Here is a 17,163-nt window from a genome sequence, read left to right as displayed (position 1 = left end):
GCCTGTGAATGCGGTGTGCTTAGATTGTCATTTTGACAAAGTGCTACATCAAAGATTACTGCACAAAATAAAAGTGCATGGCCTACTGGATAACTTATTAGCATGGTCAGACATTGGTTAGTTAACAGGAAGTAGATAGTAGGCATAAATGGATCATTTTCAGGTTGGTAAGCTGTCACTAGTGCAGTATGACAGTGGCCTCAATTATATACAATTTATATCAGCCACTTGGATTAATGAACCAAAGTTGTTAAATTTTCTGATGGTATGAAGATAGGATGGAAAGTAACTTATCAACAGGACACAAGCAATCTGTAAACAGATATAGATGAATGAAGTGAGTGAGCATAACTTTGGCAGATGGAATATAATGTGGAAAAATGTGAACTTGTCCACTTTGACTAGACAAGTGAAATAGAAAAGCAACATATTATTTAAGTGGACTGAGATTGCAGAATTCTGAGGCACTGAGGTAGCTGGATGTTCTGGTGCTTAAATCAGATAAATTGTGGCTGCATGTCCAGCATATGATATAAAGAAAGAATTTTTTTCACTCATGGGACATAGTTAGCTGAGCCAGCGTTTATTGCCTGTCACTAGTTGTCATTAAGAAGGTAATGTTGAGCTGCCTTCTTGAACCACTGCAGTTCATTTGCTTAATGTAGACCTAGAATGCTATTGGAGAAAAAATTGACTGAGCAGGCGGTGGAGGGAGTGGATATTTGTGGCTGTGGTGCCAAACAAGCGGCTGCTTTACTCTGGATGTAGTCAAGCTTCTTGAGTGTTGGAACACCCACTCTGTGTTTCTGGCTGAAGAAAAGCTCAGCAGGTCTGGCAGCATCTTTGAAAAGAGAAACAGAGGTACATTTTCATTCCAGCATAACTCTTATTCAGAAGCAGATTGGGAAGGCAAATAAATTGATGTTGCTTAATGCAAGAGTACAGCATATATAAATAAGGAAGTTTTGCTTCAATTTTACCATTGGTGGGACCACATCTGGAGTTAGGGTTAGCCCTGACCCTTTGGGGGTATACAGTTTTGCTTCCCTTGTTTCAGAAAGGATATAAGTGTGTTGAAAGTATTTCAGGAGTGTTCGTTTGACTGATACCTGACTTAGGAGTTGGTTATCTTATGAGGAAATGTTGATCAGGTTGGGCCTATGTCCATTGGGGTTAAGAAGAGTAAGAAGTGATTTCATTGAAACATATAACATTCTTGTGGACTTGACAGAGTGGGTGCTGAAAGATCTTTCTCCTTGTGGGAAAAACTAAAATAAGGGGACACTAGTTTAAAAACAAAGGGTCTTTCAGTCAAGATGGATGTGAGCAGAATTTTCTTTTTCCATTGTTGGTCTTGATTTGGAATTCTGTTCCTCGAGGCAGAATTATTGAATGTTTTCAACATGGAGGTGGATAGATTATTGACAAATAGAGGAGTCAGCATCACCACCTTCAAATTCCTCTCCAAGGAACACCATCCTGAGAATCATGGAATCATACAGTACAGAAAATGAGTCTACACCGCTAAAAATACATTACCGGCTACACCAGTCCCACTTTCCCACACTAGACCCATACCCTTGAATGGCCTAGTCACTTCAAGTGATCATCCAAGTACTTTTAAAGGTTGTGAGATTTCCCGCCTCAAGTACCCTCCGAAGCAGTGCATTCCAGGCCCTCAGGTGAAAAGGTTTTTCCACAAATCCCCTCTGAACCTGCTGCTTTTCACCTTAAAGTATGCCCTCTTGTTATTGATCCTTCAACTAAGGGAACAGCTGCTTTATTTTCCCCTGTCCATGCCCCTCATAACCATATCCACCTCAGGTCCCCCCTCAACCTTCTTTGCTCTCAAGAAAACCAGCCAAACTTATCAAGCCTCTCTTCAGAGCTGAAATGCTCCAGCCTAGGCAACATCTTGGTGAATCTCTTTTACACCCTCTCCAGTGCAAACACATGCTTCCTATAATGTAGTAACCAGAACTGCAGTCAGGATTCCAGCTGTGGCCCAACCAAAATCCTATACAGCCCCAACATGACCTCCCCGTTCTTATAATCTATGCCACAACTGATAAAGGGATGTGTTCCTTATGCTTTTTAAATTGCCCTTTTAATTGCCCTATTGTAGAACAGAGATACGTAGGGGTTCAGATACATAATTTTTTGAAATTTGTGTCACAGGTAGACGAGGTTGTTAAGAGTGTTTAGCGAACTTGCCTTCTTTGCTGACACCTATCATTTGGGATATCATGTTGAGGCTGTACAGAGCATTGGTCAGGCCTCTTCTGGATTATTGTGTGCAGTTCTGCACCTCGTTGCAGAAAGGATATTATTAAACGGGAGAGGGTTCAGAAAAGATTCACCAGGATGTTGCGAGGAATGGAGGGTTTGAGATATAAAAAAAGATTGGAAAGGCTGGGACATTTTTCACCGGAGCTTGGGTATTGAGGGGTGACCTTGTTGACATTTATAAAATCATGAGGGGCATAGATAAGGTCAAAGGCAGGGGTCTTTTCCATAAATTGGGGGCATATTTTTAAGGTGAGAGGAGAAAAATTTAAAAAGCACGTAAGGAGCAACTTTTTTACATAGAGAGTGGTTTGTGTATGGAAGGAACTGTCTGAGAAAGTGGTGGAAGCAGGTATAGTTACAACATTTAAAAGACATTTGGATACGTTCATGAATAGGAAAGATTTGGAAGGATATAGGCAAAACACAGACAGGTTGGACTAATTTAGTTTGAGAACATGGTTGGCATGGACTGGTTTGACCAAAGGGTCTGTTTCTGTGCTTTGTGACGCTATGACTCTTACTGTCATTTTCAAAGATTTGTGGACAGGCACCTCAAGATCTCTCAGTTCCTCTGAGCTTCCCAGGTGTTCTGCCATTCATTGAGCACTCCCTTGTCTTATAGCTTCTTCATTAATGCATCCCCTCTCATTTATCAGGGTTAAATTCCATCTGCTCACCTGTCCAATCCATCTATATCCCCCTTAACCTTACCATAACATCTTCCTCCTCAATGTCAACCTTGTGGCCAATCTTTGTGACATCCCACAAACTTACTTATTTCTCCAAGTGAGTGTTTTGTAGCTTTTAAATGCAACTTGCTTCCAACAATTAACTTGGCTTTGGGCATTCTTCTAACTTATGAGGGAAATGTGGAGACATTCTCCAGTGCTGGAGGATCCTTGTGATCGCAGTTGACTGATGGTGGAAAGGATTTGGCTAAATCTGACAGGTGTTACCTGTATAGGAATATGGAGAAGGTTTTTATATCGGGAAGAGGCTATGTTCTCTGTGTTCTGTGAGATTACTGATAACAGATGCATTTCAAGTGAGTCAAGGAGCTTGGAGTCTTTGAGGGTGTGAAGTATATCAGGAATGCTCTTGATGATCAGCTTTGCTGATGGAATGGACTTTCTTGTACAGCTTGGCAGCTGTCCCTTCCCATGTTTTTATATCATAAAATATACACAGGAGAAAGAACACAGCATTGGCAGTGCTTGTCAGACTTGAATCGTGCATCAGGAAATGTAAAAGACATTTCTCCCATTTCAGTTTGTGAGGGGTGGTGAATGTGAGGCATTTTTTAATGAGCATCCCTGTGAGTCAAGGTACATCATGATGTAGAAAATGTCTGTCTATAAAACTGCCTCATTGAGAGGCCCAGCAAACATGATTTGAATCAAAAAAAATCTTTTGTCCAAAGAGTGGCAGACAAGCAGTTGAACCTGAATCCTTTCAATCAGGGCACAGAAAAATATGGATCCATCAGACAACAGTACAGCTAGCCACTGAAACCTGGTACTGTGCACAATATAAACACTTTATGTAACCACATAGTCTGATCCATTTGACTGTCTGGACAGCATGTCCCTCGATACCAGAGAGACAGCTATCAGACTAGAACTGGTCAATGCAGCGTGTCTAATGGTGGAAAGATGTCCTAAGGACTTAGTAATGTCCCAATACATTCTGTAAATAGCCTTTTTGCACCCTGCTTCTTATTACAAACAATTCCATTAAAGAATGATGTTCTGCTACAGCACATTTCAAGAACTCTTGTCATCCTATTTATATGATGATTTGTCACATGGGTTTTAGTCATCACAATGTCTTCTTGGTATTTTGTCCTTTTAAATCTATTCTAACCAAGCAACTGAAAGGGAAAAGATAACATTTTTGCTGGAAAACTCAGTGGAATTTTTAGTTTCAGAGTGGAAGAAATGTCATCTCATCCTTTGCTTTTTGTCAACATCCATTTTTGTTTAAACTATTGTCACTTAAAAAAAGAGATTCTCGTAGGTCTAGTTTTAACCATTTACTGCACAGGGATTCCATGCATTCCTGTCCCTGCGAATTCTCTGCTGTACTGTCTTCACTTTAGGTGACAGTGAAGGGCTCTCTCATCACAAACAAAAAAAATCATCTATTTACTTTTCAATTGACTTTCTGAACAATCACAGTTGGGATTTTAAATGAAAGGATGAGGAATTTGATAGTCTGACTTTCACCTTTTAAATGCAATTTGATCAACAATTCTCTGTCAGCTGTGACACACTTGAGTAATACTTTCACCTCCAAGTCACAAAGTCATAGGTTCAAGTCCCATTCGAGAGGCTTGAGGCAGTAATCTATGCTGATTATACCCATGCAGTACCAAGTAGGGGTTGTACTGTCACAGGGTCAGTACTGAAGGAGTAAGCAGTGGTGGATAATCAGTACTGGGGGGCTGCAGCATTGCTGTAGAGCATTGGGACTACACTGTCAAAGGTGCCACCTTTCAAATGAAATGCTTAACCATGGTTAAACTACGGTGGATTTAAATGATTCATGGTACTACTTTGAAGAAAATCAAGGGGATTCTTCTCTGTTTCCTGGCCAATATTTTTCCCTCAACCACCGTCATTAAAACAGATTATCTTGCCATTAGCATTGATTTCTTTTGATCTTGCTGTATATAACACAGCTGCTGCATTTCCTATATTACAACATTGTCTACATTTCAAAGTAATGTATAAGGTACTCTGGGGCAACTTGCAAATATAAAAGGTGATATATAAATCCAAATTTTACTTTGTTGTTGTAAATTGTTTTAAACTGATGGAACAGGTATTGTTTGGTGTTTAGGGTAGAGTTATACAACATGTCTGTTTGGGCAACTGTGATTGTTCAGAAAGGTTTGACTTGATTTATCAGATTTCTTCTTGCTGTTAGAAAGCGCTGTTGCGCCAAAAGCAATAATCGTGACTTGCTCATGATGTGAAATACAATGTTCTTTGTGCTTCACTATTATCGGGGAGGTTTTCAAACAGTGGATAAAGAGATATCATATAAATGTATTTAGCATTCAGTGACTACGACCACATTAGTAATTTCCGTGCTTATGTCTGTCTGAAGGTGTAAGTATTCACTCAAGCTGCAGGAAGATTATGATAGAGTTTCAGAATCAGCAAAATTGTAGGTGGGTTAAAAAGCAAGAACTATCACTCTTCAAAATAGTCAAAATATAGGGGAAGAGAACAGAATATGTTCAACAGATTGAAATCTTAAGACAAAGAGTGACATTTGACTGCACACTCGGGAGTATGTTGCTTCAGGTTCAAGTCGATGTGTTCAGCTAAATGAAGTGTAAATGAGACTGAGTGCATATCAAGACAGATCTTGGAAGTTTCAGATATGTGTTAATAAGGCTGAATTATGCAGCCCTATTCTATACTCATTTTATTTCCATTCTATTTTTATTCTTGTTTTGACTACTTAGACTCATGATATATGAGGGCAAATTCAGTGACCCTGCCATCCTAACAGGGAGCCCTACCCAAAAACAGCATAGATGAGGGATGATGCAACCTAGTGTCTGAAAATGAACTTTTCATAGGTGATCATTCAAAAACAATAGTGATTTGGAAATGAAGTCTCCTTGAGCTTTGTCACATTTGGAGAACTGAGTAGGACTTATATACTTAATAGTCAGGTCCTCGGGAGGGTTGCTAAACAAAGAGACCTTGGAGTGGAGGTTCATAGTTCCTCGAAAGTGGAATTACGGGTAGATAGGAAAGTGAAGAAAGCTTTTGGTATGTTTGCCTTTATTGGTCAGTGCATTGAGTATAGAAGCTGGGAAGTCATATTGTGTCTGTACAGGACATTAGTTAGACCACTATTGGAATATTGTGTGCAATTCTGCTATTCCTCCTATTGGAAGGCAGTTGTGAAACTTGAAAGGGTTCAGAAAAGATTTATAAGGATGTTGCCAGGGTTAAAGGGTTTGAGCTATAGGAAGAGGCTGAATCGACAGGGGCCATTTTTCCCTGAAGCATCGGAAGCTGAGGAGTGACATTAAAGAATATAAAATATAATAGATAAAATCATTTGGGACATGAATAAGATATATAGACAAGGTCTTTTCCCTGGGATGGGTGAGTCTAAAACTAGAGGGCATTGGTTTAAGGTGAGAGGAGAAAGATTGAAAAAAAGACCTCAGCGGCAACTTTTTCACACAGACAGTGATGTGTATATGAAATAAGCTGCCAGTGGAGGTGGTAGAGGCTGGTCCAATTACAACATTTAAAAGGCATCTGAATGGGTACATGAATAAGAAAGGTTTAGAGAGATATGGGCCGAATACTAGCAAATGGGACTTGATTCGAGATCTGGACACTACAGATAGATCAGATGGGGACTTGCAATTGACAGTTTCACATGGACTGTGGTTTCCATAAAATTACCTTGCATTCCCTTGAGTTTTAGAGATTGAGGAGTGTTCTGATCAAGTATTTGATATGTTCAAAGAATTTGATTGGAAATGTTTTCTGTGTTGGGGAAATCAAGAGGAGAGGACACAGCACTAAATCGGAACCAGGTCATTAAAGCGTGAAACCAGAAAGCACTTTATGAAGAATAGTGGAAACATATAACTCTATCACCTCAAAAGGCTGGGGTCAATTGAGGTTTTCAGGGGTGAAATTAGATTTTGTCTTAAAGAAATTTAACAAGGAATATGGTACAAAGAGAGAAAGTTGATTGATTCACAGATGGGCTATGATGTTCTCAAACAATGAACCAAGTAGATAAGGCTGACTGGCCTCCTGCTGTTCCTAATGTTGATTTGTTCCCAGATGGTTTTGAACTTCTTGAATAATGCTGGGAAGGCTTGGAGAGTCAGCCGTTGAATTACTCACTGTGGAATTCCCAGTTTATGGCCTGCTCTTGTTATATGTGTATATGGCTGGTCCACTTCAGTTTCCTGTCAATGGTGTTCCTGAGGAGATTGATAGGAGAAGATTCAGTGATGGTAATGAAATTCAATATCAAGGGGAGACGGTTAAGTTTCTTGTGAAAAATATTCATCGAAAGGCTGGATAGAATCCCTACAGTGTGGCAACAGACCATGAGGCCCAGCAAATCTATACCAACCCTTCAAAGAGTAACCCACTCAGACACATTCTCCTACCCTAATTCCACATTTGCACCTAACCTACACAGCCCTGAACACTATGGACAATTTACCTAACCTGCACATCTTTGGATTATGGGAGGAAACCCACACAGACAGAGGGAGAATGTGCAAACTTCACACAGTCACCTGAGACTGGAATTGAACCTGGGTCCCTGGCACTGAGGCAGCAGTGCTAACCACTGTGCCACCTGGGATAGGCTGAGAGTTTTTTTTCACTAGAGTGTAGGAGGTTGAGAGGTGATGTTATAGAAGTTCATAAAATCATGAGGTCAATAGATTGGGTTAACGGTGGGTGTCTTTTCCCTAGGATGGGAATTTCAAGAGGAGGGGGCACATGCTTAATGTAAGAGGAGAGAGAACTAAAAAAAACAAATGAGGGCCAATTTTTTTGTACAGAGGATAGTTCACATGAGCAATGAACTTCCTTAGGAGATGGTGGATGTGGGCACGGTTGCAACATTTAAAAGACATTTGATGAAGTACATGAACAGAAACGGTTTGGAGGGATATAGGACAAGAGCAAGCAGGTGGGACTAGTTCAGTTTGGGATTATGTTCAGTATAGACTGGTTGGACTGAAGGGTCTGTTTCCAAGCTGTATGACTCTTATTTCCTGGCACTTGCATGGTGTGAATGCTACTTCTCACAATCAGCTTCAGCCCTGAATGTCATTCCAGGCTTGCTGCAGATGATCACAGAATACTTTGGCATCTGTGGAATTGTGCATGGTATTAGATACTGCTCAAACATCAGTGAATATTCATAATTTTAGTTTAACCTATTTTTCTAATCAGTCTGTTCAGGTGTTATTACACACCTCTGGAGCAGGTGAGACTTGAGCCTGGACCTCCTGGTCTAGCGATAGGAACTCTACCTCTGCACCACAATATTTGCACTTCTGACTTTATGGCAGAGCAAGGTCATTGATAAAACAGCTAGAGATAGTTAGGCTGAAATAATTGCTTAGAGATTAGTGTCCCATCACCTTTTATTTACTAGTGCACAGTACACTGGCTGTAGCTAGTCAGCCAGCTCAGAGTCAACCCTAAATTGAGGAGGTTCGAATCTCCTGGTTACATATATATATTTTCTTTTTTTTTCTTTAAATCTCCTGGTTATATTTTTTTCTCTCAACTGAGGAGATTCTAATCTCCTATTTGTGTTGGTCAGCCAAGGCTTTCCAGATTGGCTCAGGTTAACAATCCCAATCACGAAGAGCTTTCAACCTGATTCAGATTGACTCTAGTTTTTCTGAGTGTTCTTGGTACTACAATTGGTGAACCTTTGTTGTGATAAGGCAACTTCTTTTTTACTTAAAGGTAAATAGGATTGCTGTATGGTTTTAAATTTCAATGAAACAATTTCATATTTCAAAATGCCATCCTTAGCTGGATATGCTTTTGGATCAGAAAATGTGAATAGTCTGAAAACATTAGCCTTCATCATTTTGACAGGAGTATCTGAATTTTGTAGTAACTAAACTAAACTGCTTGAGAATGTGATGCATTGACACCAATGAGATGTAGAAGCCCCTTGGTTTTAACCCTTAAAATGCCTTAAGTTGTCAATCCTCAGAAAATATTTGACTGATTGAAATATTTATCAATTTAATTTCAGCCTTGAAGGAATAAACTGGATTAAACCTGAACGAGGGCTCAGATCTTGGATGATATTGAGGGTAATGCAACACACATCATATGCAATGTTTTCACAAATGCCATTTTGTACAACAAGTATTTCTAAGGTCATTTTGGACAATATAAAGGAACAAGATCCTTGATACATATCACCAGCCTGAAAATACTGCACAAAATGAAGTAACCAGCAAAACAAAGTAAACAAACATCCCTGTACTCCACAGACAATTCCATTTAATTCACACTTCAAAAAGCATGCAAAACTTTACATTCCATATTGTATGGAAGCAATTATTGAAACTGCCAGTTTCACACCCACAAAGGGGTCAGGACCAAAAATTTATTTTTCTCAGAGCAAAATTACTTTCGTATGGGAAGGAAATTTTGAGATACTTTAATGAGGAAAAAAAATTAATCCCAATTTGATGCAGGACACAGTTAAAATTAACAAGTTCCATAGTAAAGTCTACCACATAATAGAGTCCCTTTTTGCCTGGTTAATTATATTTGAATTGTCAGGACTTGGCAAAACGCAAGGATCATATTATCCTTGATGGTGGAAATGCTGCAAACGCACTAATAACAGCAGATAATCTGATTGCTGTTACCCACACACGATTATTGCTGATGCCAGTTAACTCTTGATGTTGACTTAACAGCATACAAACAAGTTTCTTCTGAACTTGTCAGGTGTGAATCAAAACTGGCCAAGTTCAGGCTGTGTTTAAATGTGTCATGAGTTCTCTGGAAAGCAGATGCAGTTTCTAACTTCTTTTAAAATTGGTGTGTAGAAAAGAAGGAAACCTTAGACACTTAATCCTCATTAAACTTGGTACCATATCTGTCCTTTGTGTAATTCATTTTGTATTTGTATGCCTGTAACTACAACTACAATTATACATTCAAATGTTCATGAGAGGCAAGGGTAAGTGGGGCTTGGGATGATGCAAGATTTGATTGTACAATCCAGGTAGATGGGGAGGATAGAGAAGAATGGAATGGGTGTTATGGGTCTGAGGGGAAATGTAGTGGGGAGTGGGACACCACTGATGGAGTCAATGCATCACCTGCTGAGTAAGATACATTGAAGGAATGGAGTGAATTAATGATGGGAGTCAACTCACATGAAACGTGAAAAGCAAGAAGGGTCCAGTGAGCTGAAAGGCTTGTTTCTGTGTTGAAGATTCAAGATAACTCGATGAGATTGTTGTCAACATGTTATTATGTGATGTGATGCCTGGATATCAAACAGATTGCTAATGCGAGCAATCCTTCTTCCTATCCTAGTCTGAGAGATTGTTCTGTAGTTTGTGGTGGAGGATGGATGACAATTAAGTCTCAGCAGAAGAGTCTGTTCTCTTACATAACAGAGTGAAGTTTATTAAATCTCAGTACTTGCATACAGGTTACGTTAATAGTTAAGCATATTAACTATTAAAAACTAGGGGTAGAGAAAACACGTACGTGTTCATCAGGAAACTATACTCATGTCCAACTGCTGCCTGCCCAAAATTCTTCAATTACCTGATGCTCCAACCAGTGACTGTATGAGTTAGCAGATGGATGGAGCTTCATTTCAACTCAGATTAACCTTATCATATCCATTGACTTAAACACTATCTCTCCTAAACATTTCTTCCCTTGATTAACTCATGGTATAAACAATGATATTAATTTTACAGCTACAACTTCACTCCACTGTCTCAAGTCTTTGACTTCATGGGCTTAAATGGACTAAGAGTTCAACTATTCTTCCCAAGCACATATGTTTCAGACTTGGAAAATTGCAGTTTATTGGCTTATGGATAGTTGACCTGAACATTGATTATTCGTTTACTTCTTCCCTTGAAGATCCTTCATATTGTTAACACTTTTTTGTTGAGAATATGTTTAACTGGTGACATGGTTGCTGTTCAGAGTTGATCACCTTTTCTGGAGAATATTGCATTTTATGAATGTCCTTCATGAAGGACACAAATGCAGGTGAGAGGTGAAATTTCATCCTAAGTGCCATGTCGTGGATCTGTGGTGATCTCTCAAGAGGTTCGCAAGTGAGATGACTTATTTCATTTTATGTTGCCTGGTGTAGCAGATTTCTATTATGTCAATGTTATCAATAGGATTGACTGTTCTGCTTTGCCACTCTCTGTAGCAGACAGCAATGCTGTTCAGACTGTGTTGATTAGAAGTTCACTCATGATCTCACGTGAACTCTTTAGCTCAATTGTAGCAGCAGTATTTAGATGTTCTTTGAAATTTTTCCTGATTTATTATTTTTTTGATGATCCTTCAGTGGTATTAGGGATGGAAAATATTTCTTGTAGCCTTGTGTAATCTTTGGATTCTTCAATGCTGATTGTTTGAAATAAACCTGAGACTCCAAGCCAAATGATTTCCACGAGTGAATCATTTTATGTTCCATCATTAATCTTGGAAGACTGATAAAATGTTCAACTGGATGTGTTTTCCTACATCGATCCAATGGCAGTTTCCTTCTGAAATAGTTAAACTACATCAGCAGAATTTTGAGGACAAAACATGCTTCCTTACTTCAGAATGAGATTTGTTCTGCACAACAGACAGATTTTTGAACATCAGGTATTCTTTATGCTGTGTAACATTTCTTCAGTCTGAGGGGTCATTCCTTCTGTACCCCTTCCCTGTCGGTTTGTTGGCTGTAATTTCAAGTCCATTAGCAGTGCTCAAGTCTGTACTGCCAAATTAGTACTTCTAAGTTTGGTTTTTTTGTTTGTTTTTCTGCATTATTAGTTTAATCTTCTCTATTTTAGAAACCAAAATAAAGAATCCCTGTCTCTTTGGTTTCTCTTTGGGAACTTTCCCATCTTTTTGAAAATAATGGTGAGTTTGCACCCTTTTCCTTTCTTGGTGGGATGAGTCACATGACTATTTTCCCAACCAAAAATGGTCTATTTGTGCTCTTTCTGTAATTAGATATTCTGATCTTTTAAACAAAACATCAGTTGCCTCTGAAATGCTTTACTGATCTTAGACCTCTTCTGAAGTGGACTGAAATGTGTTTCCAATATTCCCAGTGACAAAATAAAGTTATTGCCATGTTTAGAATTTTACTGCTGTAACTTGTTCAAAGTTTATTCGAGGAATGTGGACGTCTCTGACTAGTCTAACATTTATTTCTATTCTTAATTGCCCTGGTGAAGATAGTGGTGTGAGGTACCTTGCTGAACTGCTGCTGTCCTTGGGGTGTAAGGACAACAGCAGTGCTTTTAAGAAGGGAGTTCCAAGATTTTGACATATTGACCATGAAGGAATGGCAATATAGTTTCAAGTCAGGGTGGCTTTGAGTTGAAGAGAAATCTGCAGATGGTGGTTTATCAATTCATCTGCTGCCCTTGTCATTCCAGTGGTCGAAATTTGTGGATTTGGAAAATGCTGTCTAAGCAGCCTTGGAGAGATGTTGCTATAAATCTCGTAAATGGTACACACTGCTGCTACTATGTGTCAGTAGTAAAGGGAAAGAATGTTTGTGGATGTGGTGTCAATCAAGCAAGCACTTTGTCCTGGATGGTGCCAAGCTTCTTGAGTGCTTTGGAGTTACACTCCTTCAAGCAAGTGAAGAGTATTCTATCACACTCCTGACTTCTGCCTTGGAGATTGTGAACAGGCATTTCTTAGATAGGGGGTGAGATACTTACTGCAGAGTTCCTAGCCTCTGACATACTTTTGCAGGCACATTATGTCTTTGTCCAGTTGATAATGGGGGTTTGGGCAGTAGTTATATTATTTCTTGTTGGAAATGGTTATTGCCTGCTCCTTTTGTGGCATGAATGTTACTTGACATTAACCAGCCAGTCTAGATGTTCGGCAGGTCTTGGTATAGTGTGCTCCAGAACTGAGATGTTGTGAATGGTGTTGAATGTTTTTGTACTACAGCAAACATCCTCATGTCTGACCCGATGCTGGATGGAAGGTCATTGATGAAGCAGCCGAAGATGGTTGTACCAAGATATCACCTTGAGGAACTCTTACTGTGATGTCCTGACGCTGACCTCCAAATAAAAAAAAAGTCCTTGAAACTAAACATGACTCCAACCAGTGGAGAGTTTTCCTGATTCCTATTGGCTTCAGTTTTGATAGAGTTTATCAAATGTCACACTCTGTCAAATGCAGCCTTGACATCAAGGGCAGTCACACCCACCTTGAATGTAGAGTTCACTTGTCATGTTTGGAGCAAAGCTGTAATGAAAGCAGTAGCTCAGTGGCTTTGGCAGAAACCAAAATGAGTATCACTGAGCAGATGATTATTTTGCAAGTGCTGCTTTATTAAACTGTTGAGGACCTCTTCCATCACTTGGCTGATGATCAAGAGTAGACTGATGCGCTGGTAACTGGCTGGGTTCTACTTGTTGCTCTTTTTGTATACAGGACATAACTGGGAGATTTTTTACATTGCTGAGTAGATGTCAATGTTGTACAGGAGCAGATTGGCTACGGGCACGGCAGGTTCTGCAGCATAAGTCTTTACTACACCCAGTCCTGGTCTGTTACCCACCCTCCACTTCTTTCTTTCAAACTGCAGTTGTGTTGTTGACCACCTCAACCTGTCCACCCTCTCACCCTCACAAAGCACAGCCCTCCATTCCCTCCACTCCAATGCCAACCTCACCATTAAATCAGCGGACAAGTGAGTCTCCAGTGGTAGTTTGGAGCACCGACCTCTATACCGCTGAAGCCAGGCACCAACTCACAGACACGTCCTCCTCCTATTGCTCCCTCGACCACAACCTCAACTCCCATCACCAAACCATCATCTCTGAGACCAGCCACAATCTCATCACTTCAGACCAGCCTCCAATCTCATAGTCGCAGAACCCTGCACTGCTTAGTTCTACCTCTTACCCAATATCCACAAATCTGACTGACAAGTTTGACCTATTGTCTCCACCTGCTCCTGTTCCACTGAACTTATCCCCTCATATCTCAACACTGTCCCTTGATCCAGGAACTCCACACTTACATTCGGGACACCACCTACGTCCTCCACCTCGTCCATGACTTTCGTTCCCTTGGCTCTCAAAAACCTCATTTTCACCATTGATATTCAGTCCCTGTACAAGTCCATCCACCATGGCGAAGGCTCCAAGCCCACCATTTCTTCCTCTCCTGGACCCAACCAGTATCCCTCCACTGACACACTCATTCGATTGGCTGAACTAGTCTGCACCCTCAACAACTTCTCCTTCGAATCCTCCCATTTCCTTTAGACCAAAGGGCCATGCGCACTTGCATGGGCCTCAGCTATGCCTGCCTCTTTGTCAGATACATGGAACAGTTACACTGGCACCATCCAGCACCCTTTCCTCCACTACATTGATGACTGGATCTGCGTCACCTTGTGCCTCCATGAGGATGTTGAACAGTTCATCAAATTCACAAATACCTTCCAACTTGACCTTAATTTCACCTGGACCATCTCCAACACCTCCCTCCCCTTCCTGGAGCTCTCTGTCTCCATCTCTGGCGACTGACTCAACACAGACATCTATTTCAAACCCACCATTTCCCACAGCTACCTGGCTTACACCTTCTCCCAACTTCCCACCTGTAAAAATGCCATCCCTTACTCCCAATTCCTCCGCCTTCAACGTATCTGCTCCCAGGAGGAGCAGTTCCACTCCAGGACATCCCAGATGGCCTCCTATTTCAAGACCACAATTTCCCCTCCCATGTGATCAAAAATGCCATCCAGCACATCTCCTCCACTTCCCCCACCTCCGCCCCTGAACTCCACCCCTCCAATTGTAACAAGCACAGAACCAGTAGGTCTCCATTAATCTCTGGTTATAGCATATCATCTTCCACCATTTCCATCAGTTACAATCAGACCCCAGCACCAGCGAAATATTTCCCTTCCCACCCATATCTACATTCCACAGAGACCATTCCCTCTGTGACTGCCTCGTTAGTTCCACATCCCCCACCAAGCCACCTTCCACACCTGGCACCTAACCTTGCTGCCAAAAGATGTGTAAATTCTGTGCCTACACCACCCCTCCTCACTTCTGTCCAAGGACCAAAAGGATCTTTTCACATCTGGTGTGAATTTTCCTGTGCATATGCCTACCTCATCTACTGTGTCCATTGCTCTCGATGTGGTCTCCTCTACATTAAGCAGACAGGATGCCAACTTGTGGAATATTTCAGGGAGCATCTCTAGGAACACGCATGAAAGAACTGACTGCCCTGTGGTTGACCACTTCAACTCCCCCTCCCACTCTGCCAAGGACATGTAAATCCTGGGCCTCCTTTACTGCCAAATCCGAGCCACCCGATGACTGGAGGAAGAATGCCTCATCTTCCACCTTGGGACCCTTCATAACATCAACACTGACTTCACCAGTTTCCTAATCTCCCATCCCCTCATCTTATCCCAGATCCAACCCTCCAACTTGGCACCGCCCTCTTCAACTGTCCTACCTGTCCATCTTTCTTCCCAATTATCTGCTCCGTCCTCCTCTCCGACCTATAACTATCACCTCCCACCTACACTTACCTATTGCCTTCCCAGCTACCTTCTCCCCACCCCCATGCTCCTATTTATCTCTCACCCCCCCTTCCCTCCCTCCACATTCCTGATGAGAGGCCTATGCCTGAAATGTCGACTGTCCTGCTCCTTGAATGCTGACTGACTGGCTGTGCTTTTCCAGCGCCGCACATTTTGACTCTGATCACCACCAGCTGCGGTCTTTACTTTCTCCTCTTGTCAGAATGTTGTCATTGCCTTTATCCATTTCTTGATATCACAATGAGTGAATCAAATTGGTTGAAGAATGAAATCTGTGCTGATGGGGATTCTGGAATAGGCTGCAATAGATCTCAGCACTTCTGGCTCATCCATCGTTGAGAATACGGGTGGCTGTGGAGCCCCTATTTGATATCTTTTGGTTTATTGTCCACTATCGTTAACAGCTGGATGTTGCAGGACTGCACAACTTACATTTGCCCCATTGGCCACGGGATCACTTAACCATTATAGAATGCACGCTGCTTCCATGGTTCGACATATCAGCATTTCTGCATTGTAATTTCACCAGCTTGGCACCTCATTTTTAGATATGCAACGTTCTGCTTCTGGCACACCCTCCTGCGCTTTTCATTGAATCACAGTTGATCACCCAACGTGTTGGCAATAGTTGAGTGGGAGATATGCTGGACCATGAAGTTACAGACTGAGTTTGAATACAATTCTGCTGCTGCTGATGTTCCACAGTTGCTCATGGATTCTTAGATTTGAGTAGATCAATCTGTCTGAAATCTATCCCATTTTGCATGGCGATAGTTTATGATCACAGTAGATGTTATTACTGTACAAGGCAACCTACTTTGTTGGATCACATTTTTATTTGTTTTAGTTTAAACAAAGTGGTCCCTCACTGAACCATAAACACACAGTACTGCAGATTTTGCTTGAACAACAAAATGGATGGTTATTACAAAAGGAACAAAGACAGTATGGAATAATCCAAACATCTATGTATAATACAAATTTAAAGTTTCTAAACACATACTAAAAGTATAATTCCAAAATGCTCCTTTATAAATTGAAATGAAACAAAACAGCTCTTGTAGAGTACCAAAACACCATTCCTGGTATTTAGGACTTCAGCATTTAATTTGGAACTACAGAAAGCTTCATCCTGGAGTTTCGGTGTATTCATTTTAAATAACCACTCCTGGGTTTTAATCACAACACATCTGAGCTGGGACTAATGCTAACTTTTCACTCCTAGGTAATCTAATTTTTATCCTATGGTCAATCTCTCGATACCATTATGGACAGATGAATTGGTGACAGGTAGATTGGTGAGGACAAGGTCAAGCAGGTCTTTCCCTCTTGTTGGTTCACTCATGACCTCTTGTAGACTCATTCTCACAGCTATGACCTGGAGCACTTGATCATTAGTGGTGCTATCGATGTAGTCTTGGTGATGAACATTGAAGCCACTGTGACAGGACATACCCAAGGATAATAGTGGTACCCCAGGAGTATGACTGTCAGGTTGTTGCTTGACTCATAAATGGATAACTG

The 17,163-nt window shown here is 40.9% G+C and overlaps 1 protein-coding gene across 6 annotated transcripts in view; it reads left to right on the top strand.

Annotated features, from left to right (window-relative positions):
- bnc2 (basonuclin zinc finger protein 2) overlaps positions 1–17,163 on the top strand; it is a 583,190-nt gene that overhangs the window by 120,194 nt on the left and 445,833 nt on the right. For 3 of the 6 annotated variants that reach the window (XM_072589041.1, XM_072589036.1, XM_072589045.1), the window contains exon 2: positions 9,076–9,136. The exons of the other annotated variants lie outside the window; for them this stretch is intronic. In XM_072589041.1, the coding sequence (XP_072445142.1) occupies positions 9,076–9,136 (61 nt within the window). The remainder of the gene's footprint in view (positions 1–9,075; positions 9,137–17,163) is intronic. 6 annotated transcript variants of the gene reach the window in all.

Source organism: Chiloscyllium punctatum, chromosome 2 (genome assembly GCF_047496795.1).
Source record: "Chiloscyllium punctatum isolate Juve2018m chromosome 2, sChiPun1.3, whole genome shotgun sequence".
In the NCBI taxonomy this organism is placed as follows: Eukaryota; Metazoa; Chordata; class Chondrichthyes; order Orectolobiformes; family Hemiscylliidae; genus Chiloscyllium; species Chiloscyllium punctatum.
Note: the sequence above shows the minus strand (reverse complement) of the source record. Positions and strands in the feature narration are given on the sequence as shown.